The 17,595-nt window shown below is 33.5% G+C and overlaps 1 protein-coding gene across 1 annotated transcript in view; it reads left to right on the top strand.

Annotated features, from left to right (window-relative positions):
- LOC119637917 (homeobox protein araucan-like) overlaps window positions 1-15,824 on the top strand; it is a 155,624-nt gene extending 139,800 nt beyond the window's left edge. The window contains exon 4 of the mRNA XM_038034361.1: window positions 15,634-15,824. Within this exon, the coding sequence (XP_037890289.1) occupies window positions 15,634-15,770 (137 nt within the window). The 3' untranslated portion in view covers window positions 15,771-15,824. The remainder of the gene's footprint in view (window positions 1-15,633) is intronic.
- Window positions 15,825-17,595: the final 1,771 nt, after the last annotated feature.

The following is a 17,595-nucleotide window of genomic DNA, read 5'->3' as shown; positions in this document are numbered from 1 at the left end:
GAATAAATAAATCTAAAGAACAACAAGAAATTAAATCTGATTTGGGACATCCGGTCGCGATTGTTGTCTCATTGCCACCTCGCTGACAGTCAACGTTATTGTGTCTTTACCCGTAAACATTTCTGTTCGTCTTGTTTATGATTTTTGTTGTTCTTACTGTTTTTAACCAAAGCAAAAGAAAAAAGAGAAGCTTGCATTTATTTTATAGCCAAGTGGCCAAGATAGCTTCTTTCGCGCTTGTATCCAGCGCTGTTGTTATCCATAACACTATCGCCACTACTGCTGCTGCTGTTATTAATGCTGTTATTATTTTTTTTTCTTGCTCTGTTTTGCTTCTTGTTATTGCTGTCGCTGTAGAAGATCAATCGTATTCGATTGCAATACATGCGGTAGGTAAGAGTTAACACAACTTTTTTTTCGTTTTTCTTTTACTTTTAGTCTCATTTTTTCCAATATAAATTTTATAAAACTTAAGAAAAAAACATTGCAACTTGCAATAAAAACTAAATAAAGCGACAACAACAACTAAAACCATAAAAGAAAAAGTATTTATATTGACGCCTTATGCTTAGTAGTCGTTGCCGTTTTCCAATTTAAAATTTCGTTTCATATTTGCGAACACAAAGAGATTGCAAATCGTTTGCTCCACTTGGAAAAAGAAATGAAGTCTTATTGAAGTATTATTATTAAATATTAAATTATAAGATTTTAAATGTTTAGTGTTTTTTTTTTTTTTTTGTTAAATATGCTAAAATTAGTTATGATATATTTATGATTGTTAAGTTGAGTTGTTGTTACTCATTTCGATAAACGATTCAACGCTTTTTCAACAGTTGCCAGTAAAGAATAGTATTTAACCTTAACTTCTATTAAATAATCCGATGGATGTTCATCCGGTACAACTCCATTAATTTTTGTTCCAACTATAGAACGTATATATATATATATATTAGTATATATATATATTAGTTGCATTTTATGTAATACGAGATATTATTATTAATATTACGTATCTTATAATAATGTTTATTAACCTCGATAAAGCACATGGACGTGCTGAGAAAGAGAGCGAATAGACTCAGACTTCGTTGGGATGGTTCTTTACTTCAAATTAGCGCCAGGTCAACGCCATGATATTTTGGTACAAATATATAAAAACAACGGCTAATTTCAATTCGATGTGTTAATACCATATGTCACCAATCAAAAGAGTATATTAAGTTTATGGGAATGCACATACAACATTTGGAAGTACATGAGACAAGTCCACGTTTTATTATACTTAGTAGATTTAGGTTCAGTTCTTGAACAGATTTAAGTAAATATGTTTTGGTCTGACAGACAGATCGAAATTTTCAAAATTTTATGACGGATATATTTTAGTTGAATGAGAGAACAATACTGAAAATGGATCGAATTGCAACATTTGTAGTTTTTACCTAAAACCCTGTTGGGAAAAAGCAGTTTCATCAAAAAAGTTTCCATTATTAATATCTCTCCATAAAATTTTAGTGAAAAATGTTAAATGTAAAAATAAAGTCTCTGCATTAATAAAAACCAACTTCTTTTAGAACACAATTCTTAGAAAGCTTAACAATCGAAATATTTATCATCGTTATCTGTGCGCTTTTTTTGGGAACCACTGATCTATTAAATACGTCTATACCGAACTGAACAAGTGGTAATTAGATGGAAATAGTTCCGAGGAATAAACCTTAATCGGGTGTGATTCTTGGCCCAAGTTAAAGATCACTTCCTGAATGGCTTTTGCTGCGGATAGACGTTTGTGAGCGTCCGTCGTTCGTTTTCATGTTTTAAATTTTTTGCACGTAATCTCGCAACTTTTTGACTATCTCATAACTTCCTGCATTTCCACTCCAAGCCATCTTAATGACATCCGTAGCTTCGATTGACTTTTCCTCCCCTTTAATCCAGTTAAAAACACAGAAAAAACGATTCCGTAAATGAGATCCCTCTCTTTACTCTCTCTTTAATCAACTTCAACACAGAGAACTTATTTATAATACGTCTAAAAGTATTTTGACATACGATAAATTAAAATTCGAATAAGAAACGCCACATCCGTTTTTAAAACCACATCCTCCGCCAAGGTCCTCACAAGAAAAGCTAAGTGTTTTATTTTGCGAAAACGTTTAATTTCTACAACTGTTTAGGTTCTTTTCGGAAACAGGACAAGTCCTTTTTTTATACTTGTAAGGCTGTTAGATATGTGCAAGTCAATTTTAGTATTCATTTTCACTATGGTTGAAGAAAATTCAAATGTCTCAACAGAAATGCATACATATTTCTGACAACTTAAAAGTCAAAAATGTTATAGCAATATCGTATTATCCCCGTCCTATCGTTGTTATGCAGACACAACTGAATCAGTTTAAAAACAATTGCTACTTTTTGAATTGAGGTATTTGCCGTAAGAGCCTTAAGGTTTGTCACCATCTTATAAATATAGACTACTGTTAATGTATTAGCTTTACTTTCGCCGGAGAAGAGTAGGTTTTTATTTTAGACATTATTTTTTTTTAGTTAAGCAGATAAATAGTGTTATAGACTTACTCAGCATTGCTCCATGAAACTAACTTCAATGGTCCTGTCCGTTTATCTAAAAGCTGTCGGGTTATAAAATTTAGTCAATGTAGATCAAACTATGAATTGTTTAACCCGGAAGCTCTCTTGTTGTTTAGTTACTGCCGATGTCATACCTTAGCAACACGTGAAACTAATTAAGTCATATATCGTAGTTGACTAATACGATGTCGAATTATGTTTTTCCGTTTTGCTTCCTCCAAGTGTTCATTTGTGCTCGCACGATGCTATTGAGCTTTGATCTTCAGCATGAGACGCAAACATACTTCTAGTTTTCTCTCACTTTAGACCTGTTTCGCTTTTAGAATAATATTAATTTGGGGAAAAGGAAATCCATTATTTTTATATGAACTTCAGGACTTTATTTAACATGCTTCGGATTGTCCGATTTGGGTCAAATATGCACCGTTTTGTTGTATGATTTGTTGCCACTTTAAAGGTAACTTCAAAATGACTCTCTCATAGAAGTCCTGGTCTCTATTTGCAAAAAACTCTAGTAGTCGATTTTCACAATCCTCCCTAGATTCCAATTTTTTATCATTAAATTTTGCAATGCAAGAAAAAGATGATAATCGCTTGGTGCCAAGTCCGGACTGCATGGCGGATGCATTAAAACTTCCCAACCAAGCTCCCGAAGTCTCTGGCGAGTCACTAGCGTTGTCCTGGTGGAACACGACACCTCTCCTGTTGGGCAACTCTGGCCGTTTCTGGTCAATCGCTATCTTCAAACGGTCCAGTTGTTGACAGTAGAGATCAGAATTTAGCGTTTGGCCATATGGAAGCAACTCATAATAAATAATCCCCTTCCAGTCCCACCAAATGCATAGCAAAACCTTCCTGGCCGTTAGTCCTGGTTTGACCACCGTTTGAGGTGCTTCACCGCTCTTTGACCACGATCGTTTTCGCACAGGGTTATCGTATGTGATCCATTTCCCATCTCCAGTCACCATCCGTTTAAGAAATGAGTCTATCTCATTCCGTTTGGCCAAGGCTTCACAGATGGAAATTCGATCCATCACGTTTTTTTCTGTTAATTGGAGTGGCACCCAAACATCGAGCTTCTTTTTGAATCCAGCTTTGTGTAAATGGTTTAAAACTGTTTTATGGTCGATTTTTAGCTCCTGGGCGATGTTACGACTGCTTACATACCGGTCAACTTCGATCATTTCTCCGATTTCATCGGCATTTTCGACGACCGGCCTACCTGTGCGAGGTGCATCTTTAACATCAAAAATTCCTGAACGGAATCTACGAAACCAAAATTGCACATAATTGGCTGTTACAGTATCGGAACCATAAACACCATTCACAATTTTAGCCGCCTGGCTTGCATTTTCGCCTTTGTCAAAGAAAAACTGTAAAATGTACCGAATTTTCTCTTTGTTCACTTCCATTTTTAACACGCTGTAACTCACAACTGAATGCACCAAACAAAAACCAGCAAAAGAATTTTTTTTACTGCGAAATGTACAGTATGTAAACGTACAGTATCGGAAATTGTTTGATCGATACTTTACGAGAAATCTATCAGTGCAGCCATCTACCGAAAAAATAATGGATTTCTTTTTCCCCAAACTAATATATTATCATTATAATTATTAATTTAGAACAGAAAAATAAATTCTAAGACTAAATTCCGAAGCCACTACCATCTAAGACTATCGGCTTTGCTGAATTCTTTACCACACTTGAGATTTAAACCCACAATCATCGAGATTTTTTGCCTACTCGGCCATTCAGGATATATATAATAAATAATATACCATATAATTTAATATAAATAATAATTTACTAGTCTTCTACATACATAAGCTTTAGAATTAGCATAACTTTCTCATTATAAGTCTAATTTAAATGAGATTTAAAAATTTTAGATGAATTAAAATGAAATGTAAGAGGAGATATTAGAATATTAAGCTTAGGCCGTATTCGTTGGTTGATTTATTCGGTTTAGGTTTGCTTGATCTATATGAGAAATATTTACGCTTGAAAATTCAGACGAGGTCTTGCTTAGAATAAGTTGGCACAGATTTGAGGCAAGAAAATATTGGCTTATCTCTTATTAAAAAGGAAGGGTTATGGAATGAATTTTCGATTAAATGAAAAATATAGAAAACCTCTTTTATGTATACATTTTTACTTTTAATTGACTTTATCAAAAACATAAAATATAATCACATTTTCTCTCGAGCTTAAACGATCGGTATTCAATATGAGTCTTTAGACATATAATGATAATTTTATTTATTTTTGTATTGTTTTTGATGGATGCAGGCTTTCTATCATAGTAGAGACATGCTGAATAAGTTTGAATATAATAACAATAACAACAATTACAATATTTTGTCACAGCCATTGAGTCACCGAAAACATAACACCGCCGGCTAACTACTACAATTTACTCACTCATCGAAAAAAATGGTATGTGTGGGTTCTATAGAGGAAAACAATGTAAAGAGCGAGAGGATGAGGAAAAAAACTACTACACTACAGCAAGACAAAGAATTCCGAAAGCAATTTAAAATTCTTAACACAAACGCCAAAGAAACGACAACGACATTGTTGAAAATTAAAAAAGGGATTTCTTTCTGATTGTAAATATGTACAGTTGTATGTTCGAACGAAATATTTAAAAACAAAATAAAAAAAAGAAACAATCGAATACGAAACAAAAGATTTTAACGTAAACATAAAAAACAGAATATAGAGAGATAGACTATATGACAGACATCGAAATCCATCAACCTATGTGCGAGTGTACAGGTAATGAGTGCCGTTCAGGAAGAAAAAGCAACTAGAAATATGGTTACGAGGTAAATACGTCCACCACGGGGAGTATATTATGTACAAAGTGTAATAAATTTTTGATTAGTGTAATAAGCACATTCAAGTTAGATACAGCTGTCTATAGGTCTGTGTGAGGAAATCGTAAATTATGACTCGTGAACTTTGTCCGGAAATAAAAACAAGATTTCAAAATTGGTTTTTCTATTACTTTCGTTAGATAAATTTCAAAAACTCAATAACATCATTTTAAAAATGTCAAACTTTTTGTTCTTCCTAAACTATGCTTTTCACATCGCAATGATTTTAATTTGGATCCTTTAGTTAAGTCCGCCATATTGAATGTGAAAATTAGTTCAATCGAATCAAAAATTCATTCATAGTTAGCCAAAAAAAAAAAAAAAAAAAATAAACAAAAAATATCGTATAAAAATAAGGCGAACTTTTACATATGACCTTTTTTTTGTTTATTCCTTTTATCTCAGTATAATGGGTACGTTACAAATGTACAATTTCTTTAGTATTCCTTCTGTAACTCATCGGCCATATGTACGTATATATTTTCTGGTCATATTGGAAAGGATACCATAATTGATGGACAATGAGTCTTTCTAATTTAAAAATGAAATGCATGAGTAGCTGAGCAGATAAAAATCGCGACCACACGGTCAGCGTTCGCGGATTCAAAACTCAGTACAGTGAAATTTACTTTGGCTGTAGCTGTTGTGAGGTAGGTGAAGATATACTACTTATCGATTGGGCTCACATTCTCTAGGCCGCGGTCACATCTCCCTTTCCTTTTTATTTCTTTCTCTATCCTCACTTATTTTTGGCCATCACTGCATTGGGCGAATAGGGGACATCCCGTGAGTGAATGACCATACTAAAAAAAAAAAAGAAAAAATATTACTAGACTTCATTTTACTTTCTGTTGTTGCCTATATTGCATGAAAATAAACTTTATTTGGAAATGTGTTGACTTTTTATGAAAGGTGTCCAAAATTCGCCTTAAGATAAATTTGCTTTCTTTGAAAGAATGCTTTAAAAAACTTTGAATACAAAATTTTTTATACGCATTCATGTGAACACTCTATATCAGCTTTGCGGTTAGCAAGAGTAGCCAAATATCAAGGTTTATGTTAATGAGGGAGAAACCAAAAAAATAAAACAGACAAAATAACATATTTTTTGACACATTATTTAACAATCATTGTTGTACAATTGACAATTTCATTAGATATTGTCAGGAATAATAATATATTAATAATAATAAAAATAATAGTAAAAGATTTTCAATAAAACGACAAATACAAACTATGTATGCTTATATCTTTATAGGTATTATAAGCTTTTTTCCCCGTTAGTTGTAAAAGAAAACATTTCTTTCAGTTGATTCAATAGGGAGCCTTAGACGAGTTGGTCACGTTTTGGGTAACAACATCATTTGTATGGTTACTTTTTACTTTTTTTTTATTTCTGTTTTAAGCCTGAATTATAAGGTACAATGAAACGTGACTATGTATTTTATTACAGTAATATATTTACACAAGAAGTAAAAGTTTCAAGAAAGTTGTTTTGAATGTTATCCATGAATTTTACAACTTATATATAATAAAGGCCTTACCGTCATGATAAACGGACAAGTGTCCCATCTGGAAAAATATTATTAGTAAATTATTTTTGCTACAATCCAAAGTTGTCCTATATCTCAGATTTGATCCTAAAATAATTTCGTTTCTACAGTAAGCTAATTCTAATACATTTCATTTAAGAAAAAAACAGATGTGCTAAAATATAAATAGATGTGTAAAGTAAAAACGTTTTTGGTCCCTAAACTGCAGAGCATTTCAACCCGCTATTACGAATTGAACTATTCATATAGAAGAGCAAAAAAGTAATACTAATAATACTGACAATAAATAGTAAGAACAAATAATAAACAATAATAATAAAATAATATCCAGTGTAAAGATAAATTTCTCTCGTTAGGATTTAGGAATTAATATATTATGAAAGAAAAAGGCAACACATTTTATTGAAAGTAGTGTCCATCGGCAGTCACTACCTTTTCCAACCTTTCGCGCAGTCAAATCACGTCAGAAGTACTTTTCTTCTTTTGAGACTATCCACGAATCGATCCAATTTTTAGTATCTGCATATGATGGAAATCGCCGCGCAGACCGACTACGTGCTATAAACAAGAAACAAGTGTTAGTCATAAGGAACGATGCCCACAGCGGGGATGATAGAAAATTCCAGGTTAGAACTGCCAATATTTTCTAAACGAGTTTCGCTGTATGGGACCGAATTTATTCTAAATGAAAACTCACGATATTATGACCTTTGGCTTGTCACGCTGATTTTTCGTCGCAATTGCATCAATTGTTGTTGATAGCACTCCTTAGTAATGGTCACATTTGGTTGAAACAAACCACATTACTCGGCGCACAGCCGACGGTCCGAAGCATATTCAGCTTTATTGTCAATGCTAATGATTCTCTTAGTCTATCACATGATTAACCACGTTTCGGATATCACATTCACTAACTATCATTTGTAAAGACTTAGCAGCACCATTCTTCAAATTAAGCAAGAGGAGTAAATACTCCCGTAAATGACGGCTATGTGGCATAAAATTTGATATTTTCGTGCACAGTTAATCCTTCAAGATAATGTTATTAGCAGATGACCAAATTTACGGAAAGTTGTGTGAAGTCCTATTAATAAACAATAATAATATGCACTTTGATTAGTGGCGTCTATAATGATAAATCAATTTCAATTAGTATTATAAAATTATTTAGTATATACAGACGTTGATCATGGAACGCTGAATATTGCATTTTCGACATTTTGTTGTTTGATTTGAAGAAATCTGCTATTGAAGCAACTAAAACACTTTCGAACAGCTTAAAAATTCGTGAATCAACTGTTTTTAGATGTAACATGCGATTGGAAAGATCCAAAAGGAGAGAAAATGACTACCATACGAATTCACTGAAAATGTCATTTCGAACCATTTCAGCATCGTGATTTCATTGCCTGCCAGGCAAAAAAGGAGCGTTTTGTAAGGATCGCTGCCAATCCAATCCGTTCCAATGTCTTTCTTTCCACATGGTATAGCCATGTGGCCAGAAAGATGGGAAAAAGTTGTAGAAATTAAGGAAAATATATTGATTACGATATATTGTACCAATTGTTCTCAATAAATGCCTTTTTCAAGTGAAAAAATGATCAAAATATATGTAGCGAAGAGCAAGTTAAAATTTGTATCACAAAGATTCCCCAAGCCTGTAACTAGCCATCATAATGAAATTCAATCAAATATTTAACTTTTGCATTTTCCTCAACCTAACGTGATCTTCAGAATTAACGATGAAATAAAAATATCCGTTATTAGCTGTAAAATCATATATGTACGTAATGATAACGTTAGGAATGTTTTCAATGTTTCAATGATCTTTTATTACGTTATTTTTTCCTTATTATTTCCATCTTTTTCTATCTTCTATATAACACTGCGATATAACCTACTAATGAAACGGTGTCTTAATTTCATTATACCCGGTGGCTTAAAAATTTTAACAAAGCTCCATCTTCATGGCCAGTATGTCTTGCACTTCTCACTACTCCCCTATCGCCTCTCTGTTTTTATTCAATTTTATGAAATGAAGAGTATCTGTATAAGAAAGGTAACCAATTCTACAATCACTTTCAAAAGTTTGGCTACTTTACGCGCGCGCTGTGGTTGTACTATATAAGTTTTATGCGAAGAAATTCCGAATTTTTTTTTTATCCTATTGCTTTATTGTTTTGTACGCGTTCAAAATCTTATTAATTATAAAAGTAAAAAAGTGTTTAAATTAATTGCATTATATTTAACTTTTTGTCGTGATATTCATTTTGAGGGATTATTTTTGTGTACGTGACAACTTTTTTTGTTTCTCTCACAATCTGCACCTTGTCTGTTACATTTTGACATGGAGTGTTCTCTCACATCATGCCGAATAAAACCGAGCCATGATTCTGAACGATTCAATACTTGTTGGCTTTGTGGACGTTTTTATCATGCGAAGTATGACGGTATCAAGGGGCCATACTGCAAACGCAGTCCTGGATCCCTCGAAAGGGCTATGTTGGTCATGTCCCGACCGTTGGAAGCGGGATATTGAATGTTATAAGCGTTTAACGGTGATATAGAATGAGTTTTCTTAATTGAGCAAAAATCTCTTTACTTTGAAAGTTTGAAAAAATTAATGCAATATCCAATGCGTGTTGTTATCTAGAGCATTCATCTTTTTCCCAAGCCTATAAAAGCCCAGCTCGTAGTGTAGTGGTTATAAGAAGATATCGAATAGATCTCACTGGTGGTGATGTTTTAACTTCCATATCCGCTGCAATCGCGTCCTATTCAAATGAATTTCCTAATCCTCCCCTCGTTGAATTTATTACCATTCTGTCGAAAATTGTCAATAGACAGTTATACGTAACTTGTTCCTATATTTCCCCAAGTGCGGATATTCCTATTTATAAAAAAGATGCTGCGCTTATTTGTGATATGGCCTAAAAGTGTAAACCTACTAATGTAGTCATAGCGTTGAGGAACATCAATTTGCGCTAGTCACTTGATGTTATAATAATAATTCTGGCTGTATGGTCCCCACTTCAGCGTCCGATAGAGCTATTTGTCAATGAATTATTGAATCGTAATGTACTTCCACACAATCGTACTCTGTTCTGCTTGCGATTATTTCGTCTTTTTTGCGACAAGGCATAGATATAATTACCTCAACCATCAGTGTTATTGCAGATGCCTTCAGTTGATGAAATCCTCATTGCTTGTTAATCCCAAATATTTTTTAAGGTTCTCAACTCCACGAGAAAAATCTCCATGTCTCCCTCGCCTGTTTCTATCAATGGCTCTGAGTCCTCTGGTGATATTAAAATTGAGAGATTCCGTCGTGTGCACTTAAGTCATGCTCTGTCGAGCTATGTGGTTCTATTTCAGTGATTTGTAATCAATCCTTGAAATCAGTGGTTTTCCAGTTCTATTGGAAGAGTAGTTTCCTTGTTCTAATTCCCATATGTGGGAATAGACATCACGCAGAGGTATCGTCAAGTTGAGTGTCTTACCTAAATTGTTTGAGCGAATTGTTACTCAGCATTTAGCTTTTGCTATCAAATCTTTTATTTCTCTATTCCAGTGTGGCTTTCGGAAAGGAAGATCTACTGTCACGAATCTCTTAGAGTTTGCTTGCCATGTTTTCAAGGCTTCTTCTGGCGGCTCTCGCACGGATGTCGTATATACTGATTTTAACAAACCTTTTGACTTAGTTAACCATAACACATTGATCTTCAAACCACATGTCTCTGGCTTTCCTTTCTACTCATTGAAAAGGATAATTTCTTTTTTACGTAGCAGATTATTTTGGATTCTAGATAACTTCCTCACCTCTAAAAATTTTCCGTGACGTCTGGCGTCAGTCAAGGTTGCCACTTGGGATCCCTTCTATTTAATTTATACGTTAATGATCTCCCCTCGGTGATTAAATTCAGCCAGGTCTTAATACACACTGACGATGTTCAACTATTTTCTTCCTTCCCCTTGGAATCCCAATCGTATCAGCTTCAAATTGACTTAAACAGGGTGCTCGTTAAATGATGCTCGTTAAATTTTGCGAAATTAAACCTAAAAAAATGCAAGAAGCTTTTTTTCTTAAGAAGGGAGTCTTTCAATAGTGAGTATTACATTGATTTACATAAATTGGCAAACGTTGATTCGTTCATCGATTTGCGGGTTCTATTCGATCAAAGATCTCGTTTTAATTTGCACATTGAGCTCTCTTTAAGTGAAGCTACGTCCACGCTAGGGTTCATTAAGAGATGTTCCAAAGAGCTTAAGGATCCTTACATTACAAAAAGGGTGCAAATGTGCTTAATTAGACCAATACTTGAGTTGAGTCTGTTATGTGGTCTCCTTCATATGGGTGTTATGTAGAATCAATTGAATTCGTTCAAAAGCGATTCTTGCTATTTGCTCTTGCTTTATTTGCGGTTGGGATCCGCTTGTCGCTCTTCCTCGTTATGAAAATAGGGTGCTTCTACTATCCATACCGTCACTTGAGAAACGTTGGTTTATTTTTGGCGTTTCCTTCTTAATTAAATTAATTAATGGTACTATCGATTGGTCCAAATTACTTGGTAAAATAAGCTTAATGTCCATGCTTCTCTAGGCACTTTATTTTCATTAGGCTGATTAATGTACTATTAAATATAATTACGAGCTGTTTTAACCCCTTCAGAGTTGTTGCAGAAACGTAAATGATATCTATCACCTAATCGCAATATTGAATTCTTTCAAGTCTATCAAAACAACTTTGCTTAATACGCGCAACTTGCCTATTCATATTTAACTTACAATCTTAACACCTCATAATGATTCACAACGGCTGCCAAGCTTTTGCATCTTTCCAATGGTTTAGGGGTTCACTTGCAACTTGGATATGTACCGGTAGTGTTTGATAGCTGTATACATGCTTTTTTTCTTTTTTTTTTTTTCTTTCTTATTTACTTATACATGAATTATTATTTAATTGTTTCTGTTATTATACCCATCGCCGAAGGATGTTGAGACGTTTGCAACGCCAAGAAGAAAGCATAAGGCACCCCAAAAAGTATATATATTCCTGATCAGTATCGAATTCTAAATTGATTTAGGTATGTCCGTCTGTGTAACGTCTGTTGTAAACAACCTCCTGGCCGCAAAAACGAAGGTTCCACCTTAAAATTTAGCAAAAATATTGGAAGTTCTAGCTCACAGGTTGGTGATCAAAATTGGCCAAATCGATTGAAAAACATGTCCGCAGCACTACGTAAACTAAGAACCTCTCTGTTTTTCAAAGGGAATAAGAAATTGGTTTTTTGCTCATTATTTATAAACTATAGCAAATAAATGTACAACAATTTGAACGTATATTCCATGGGCGATGCTGTGCACAAAAATGGAAAAAATTGACCACGCCTACCTACTTCTTTACCTCTTTACTTCTTTTGCCTTTTTTTGCGGATAAACCGTGATGGGTATAAAAGATTCGGTCCTGACCGAATTTAATTTTGTTATTGTGTTTGTTTTCTTTGTTTGCATCTCTTATTTACTTTATACTAATTTTTAACAATAGTGAGTATAAGCTTCACTTCTAAGAGTGAAGTGAATCCGACTGGTAATTTGTTTTAGTTAAGTACCATGTGTAAGTAAATAAATAAACAAGTAAACATTACAATAGAAAAAACAAGGAAGTTACATTCGGCAGGCGCCGAATCTCGCCTACACTCCATTATGCTTTTCGCATTCTACGCTGCGTTCCGTTTACGCTCCACTGCGGGCTTCTGTTCTGACCAATTTAACCCATTTTCAATACCAACCTGAGTGCAGAAACTTTCAATGTTTCTATTAAATTTGAAGTCGATATTTTTATTTCTGCAACTAGAAGAGTGCCAACAATACATAGGTACGGATAGACATGGCTTAATCAACTCAGAATTTCACACTGAACAAGAATATATATACTTTATAGGCTCTCTGAAGCTTGCTTTTGGGTGTTACATACATTATAGAAAAAAACAAAATAAATATACACCCATCTTAGAGTGGTGAGTATAAAAAGAAAAGTTTTGATGCCAACAATTTCGAAATATATTCCAAATGTTTTCATTACTAATGTTGAAACTACGATGTGATTAATTAGCTCACTGCCAAAACGTATTGCATATAAAAGTTTTGAAACAATGCGAACCCGGAAGAAGTCTAATTAAGTCGATATAATTTTATGTATGAAAATAATTGCAATGAAAATCAAAAAAAAAAAGGGCCAAAATCATATAGAATTTTTCTTTCCACTACTATGAATACAAAACTTCATAATTTTATTTCTAAATTATTTTTTCATTTCTTTCTTAATAGGCTAAAAATATTTCCCAAAGCAGGTGTGGTTTATAATCAATTCTTTTATTCATTAACTGACGTTTAGTTGGTTTATTAAGCCAAATAAAGAGAAAGATATAAAATAAAAAAACTTCAAAATATATAAGCACATGCGTAATATGGTAACTGTTACTTTATTATTTAGAGAGAGAAAAAGAGAGAGTAAGAGAGAGAAAGAGAGAGAGAGAGAGAGAGAGACAAGTGTTTAAAGGAAACTTTTTTTTTAAAATCATAATTCATAAATCATTAGACAATTTAGAAAGGCCGACTAATAAAACGAAACAAGCGCACGCTTGCATTGCAAGAGAATAAAAACGACATTAGCTAAATAAAGTAAAGTAGTTAATAGCACCTGAATTTTTTTTTACCTTTTTCTAGGGTAAATGTACGTATGCTTGCCTACATAAAAATTTAATTCCCTTTATGTGCCGCTTATCCTCAATTTCTCGTCATATACTTTCTTTGATAAACTAAGCTTATATATCACAAAGCACAACGCTTTAAGCAAAATCAGTTCAACTTAAATTACTTATGACTGTCAACAGAACACAAAGATATGCCAAAAAATTATCCGAGAACATGACCCTACCTGCAACTTATTTCTAACATTAAAAATACACCTGACTTCCCAAATAACTCAGTAAACGATTTCTTTTTTCTTGTACCCTGCACCACTTATGGTACAGGGTGTACCAAGTTTTGCAGGTTTTGCAGGGTACGTGTACATTTTATTATACTAATCGGTAAAAAATCATATTTCGGATCGATTTAGGCATGTCTGTCCGTCTGTTCGCCTGACAACTGTTTATTTTTAACAATTTTTAAGATATTTAGACGAAATCCAATACAATGGCGTAATTTAACACACGGATCACTCATTATGCAACGGCTTAGTTTGAAGCAATCGTCAAATCAGAAAAATAGCAATTTGAATATTTCCTGACAAAAATCGTTAAATATTAATATTTCAAAGTGCTAAAATCGAATGAGCTGCTCCAACAAGAGCACATCTTTTTATGAGAAAGCGGTCTGTAGTTTTAGTATTTCACACTGAGAAGTTATCATATTTTGACTCAATCAATTTTACCAAATGTGGATCAAGTATAATTGGTGTTCTTACAAAAAGTTAAGCCTTACATAGCAATAAAGTATGATTGCCAGTACTTTATGACGAAAATAAGTGAATTATAATAAGGTATTTTATGACAAGGTTAATTCAGCTAAATTGGCAGAATGTAAGTCCATGTTTTGGGACTTTTCCATATAAGGATTATTATGAAAAATATATTCTTACTCGGAAACAAAATATAATTTTGACTATTTTATTACTAAAATAACGAAAAAATTGTGTTATGCGAAGCGGTGGAGGATATGTAATGATCGGCGCTGCCCGACTATAATATTTTTATTTGCTTCTTTTTTTTAAGTTATTTTTCTTGTTTTCATATATAGGCTTTTAAACATCTTGCATTTACAATTTTCCATTTAATAATTACTTTGACATAAGCGTTTGTTAGTGTAGCACAAAAAGTGCGTGCCTATGTTAACAATGGTCTGTAAGGTAATAAGGGCAACATTTTTGTAAATTATTTTCTTCTTCTTCATATTTTTACAGCACTTTATAATACAAATAAAAATGTAGGCAAAATCTTTTGACGCAGTATTCTATCCAAATTTGCATGACAGGCAGCGCATAACGAATTAACCAAAAACCGATAATATATGTCATTTTACTGGATTTTGAGTTTTGGATCCTATGTTTTTTAAATAAAATCGAAACTTTTTCACAACTAAAGTGGTGGAACAACATGCGCTTGTGTGTTCATAATAAATCTCTTCATCTTCTACTATCGTTGTGCGATAGGTTATGAATTCATTTTATAGGCCAAACTGTTAACAAGGAAATTCTGGGCAGGTTGCTTCAAACTCAAAAACGATCTGAAGATATGGTTTTGTCTAGTGAGAAAAATGATTATTTGGTGCAACTAATACGCGTCGTCGCCAACACTTTCGTGTATTGTCGGTATATTTGCTGTATATCATGCACTTTAGATTCAGAAATATTATCTAACTCATACACCAACTTGGATTTCATCATTACAGAAATATTTATCGATTAATCAGTCAATAATCAGTCAATAATCTGCAAGAGCAAAACATAACTGACGTGTCTACTAAAAAGTTTGTGTGATTGTTATGAAATCCAAAACATCAAATGATGTCTTTTAAAATTTTGTATTATTTTTATAACTTTTTAATTTTAGTCCATAATCGAGAAGTCACTTTGCATGAGATATCTGAGAGCATAAAGATATTAAGAGGTAATGTTCTCCACGTCGCTTACAGTGTCGCTTTATTAAATTACCAACGTTCAAGACCCCGGCAAAATTGCATGAATTGAAGTTCGCGTTGCGTATTGCGATTTGCCTCACCTACCGTATTCTTCAGATGATAATAGTAATATCCAACGGCTATTATCGATTTTGCAAATCTCAAAGACAAAAGATTTGAATCAAAAGATGCAGTCATATCGGAAATTGAAGCTTGTTTTGCGGATCTTAACACAAATTATTCTACCAAAATTGCATCATAATATCAGAGAATCGTTGAATCAAATGTATCAGTTTTCAAAAATATTATGTTGATTAATAAAGTCGAATTTTACAAAAGAAAAAAATATGTATTGTCCTTACCTAGCTTTGGGTGTAGTTAACTGATGAATTATAAGGGTACGTTGGATGCGCAAAGTTACCGCACCCGGACAAAAGTAATTTTGCATAATTTTGAAATGTTATTGTAGCTTGTACGGTGCTATATGCTACATAAGGAGAGTGTATGTGCTATATACGGCCAATAAGTGAAGGAAAACAGAAATTGGAGGTCACAACGGAAAAATCACTTTTAATTGTATGTGTCTATGACACTGCGAACAAATAGTAAGGTGAATTTTTCATACACAAATGAGTATCTCGATTTGTATCATGTCAATGAATCTGATTACCAAGCACTAGATCACGAAACGAAAGATGATACTTGAGTCGATGCGTACGAGGCGGAAACGACCGATCGATCGTGTGAGTATCCCGCAATAGGTGAACCAAGGTCGAGAAAATCAGCTGTTTCGCAGTCAAGGTTATCTTGCGAGCTTACTTCGATTATCGCGGTAGTGTGCAATCGTGAATTTCGTCTACCAGACCAAACTGTGGCTATGAAGAAGCTGAAATTGAATTTGGAAAAATAAATACATATTTTTGATTGTAAAAACAAATCCACCTTATTTTTTGATCACATATGTATATATATATATATATGTACATATAAGTGTACATATATACTTCGTATCAAGAGTGAACGTAACCATCGATTATTTCAATGGTTTGATAACATTTTCATATTATGGACACTTTTGTATGCTTCTGATGTTTATTATATATTAGGTGCTTGCAAAAACGTTGACCATATTTTCACTTGAAAAAGGCGTTTATTGAGAAAAACTGATGCTATGTATATTAATTTTCGATAATTTTCTACCGCTGTTTGGATTGGTAGCAATCCAATCATCGATCCATTTTCGAACTTTTCACGCCCTTCAAATTCACGTGCTAGTTAAGCCTTGTTGCATTGATCTGAACAAGAAATAATCAGAATTCGCCATGTCTGCATCCTTGACAACTGTTGCAACGTGTGGCCGAGCGCTGTCACACAAGAAGATGACTTTGAGTCGATTAACCACTATTGTTGGTCTTATTTGTAGCAATACATCGTTCAATTTGTTTTATTTCATCATTAGATATTTGCAGTAACTGCTCTATTCGGTTTTAGGAGCTCTTAACATACTATTTTACTGATCCCATCGTATTCGCAGCAGAGCTTCATGGCCATAAATATTTCGCTTCGTTGTGGATGGCGTTCCTGCATCAACCCATGACTTTTTTAGCTTCGGATTGACGTAATATCTACTTATCTACTTATCATAACCATTCACAATTCGCCTTATAACACTTTTCTTTTTTTACCTGGCAAGCAATGAAACCGCGATGGTGAAACGGCCCGAAATGGCATTTTCAGTTAATTTATATGGTAGCCATTTTTCCCCCTTTCGGATATTTCCCGTCGCAATGCAAACGTCTAAAAACAGTTAATTGCTAAGTTGTTCGAAAATTCTTTGACAGTTTTAGCTGGATTTTTGTCCAATAAGTCTTGCAATTCATTTTTTTCGAGCTTAG

The sequence above is a fragment of the Glossina fuscipes genome, unplaced genomic scaffold, assembly GCF_014805625.2.
Source record: "Glossina fuscipes isolate IAEA_lab_2018 unplaced genomic scaffold, Yale_Gfus_2 61, whole genome shotgun sequence".
NCBI lineage: Eukaryota > Metazoa > Arthropoda > Insecta > Diptera > Glossinidae > Glossina > Glossina fuscipes.
This window is presented reverse-complemented; position numbering and strand designations above follow the sequence as displayed.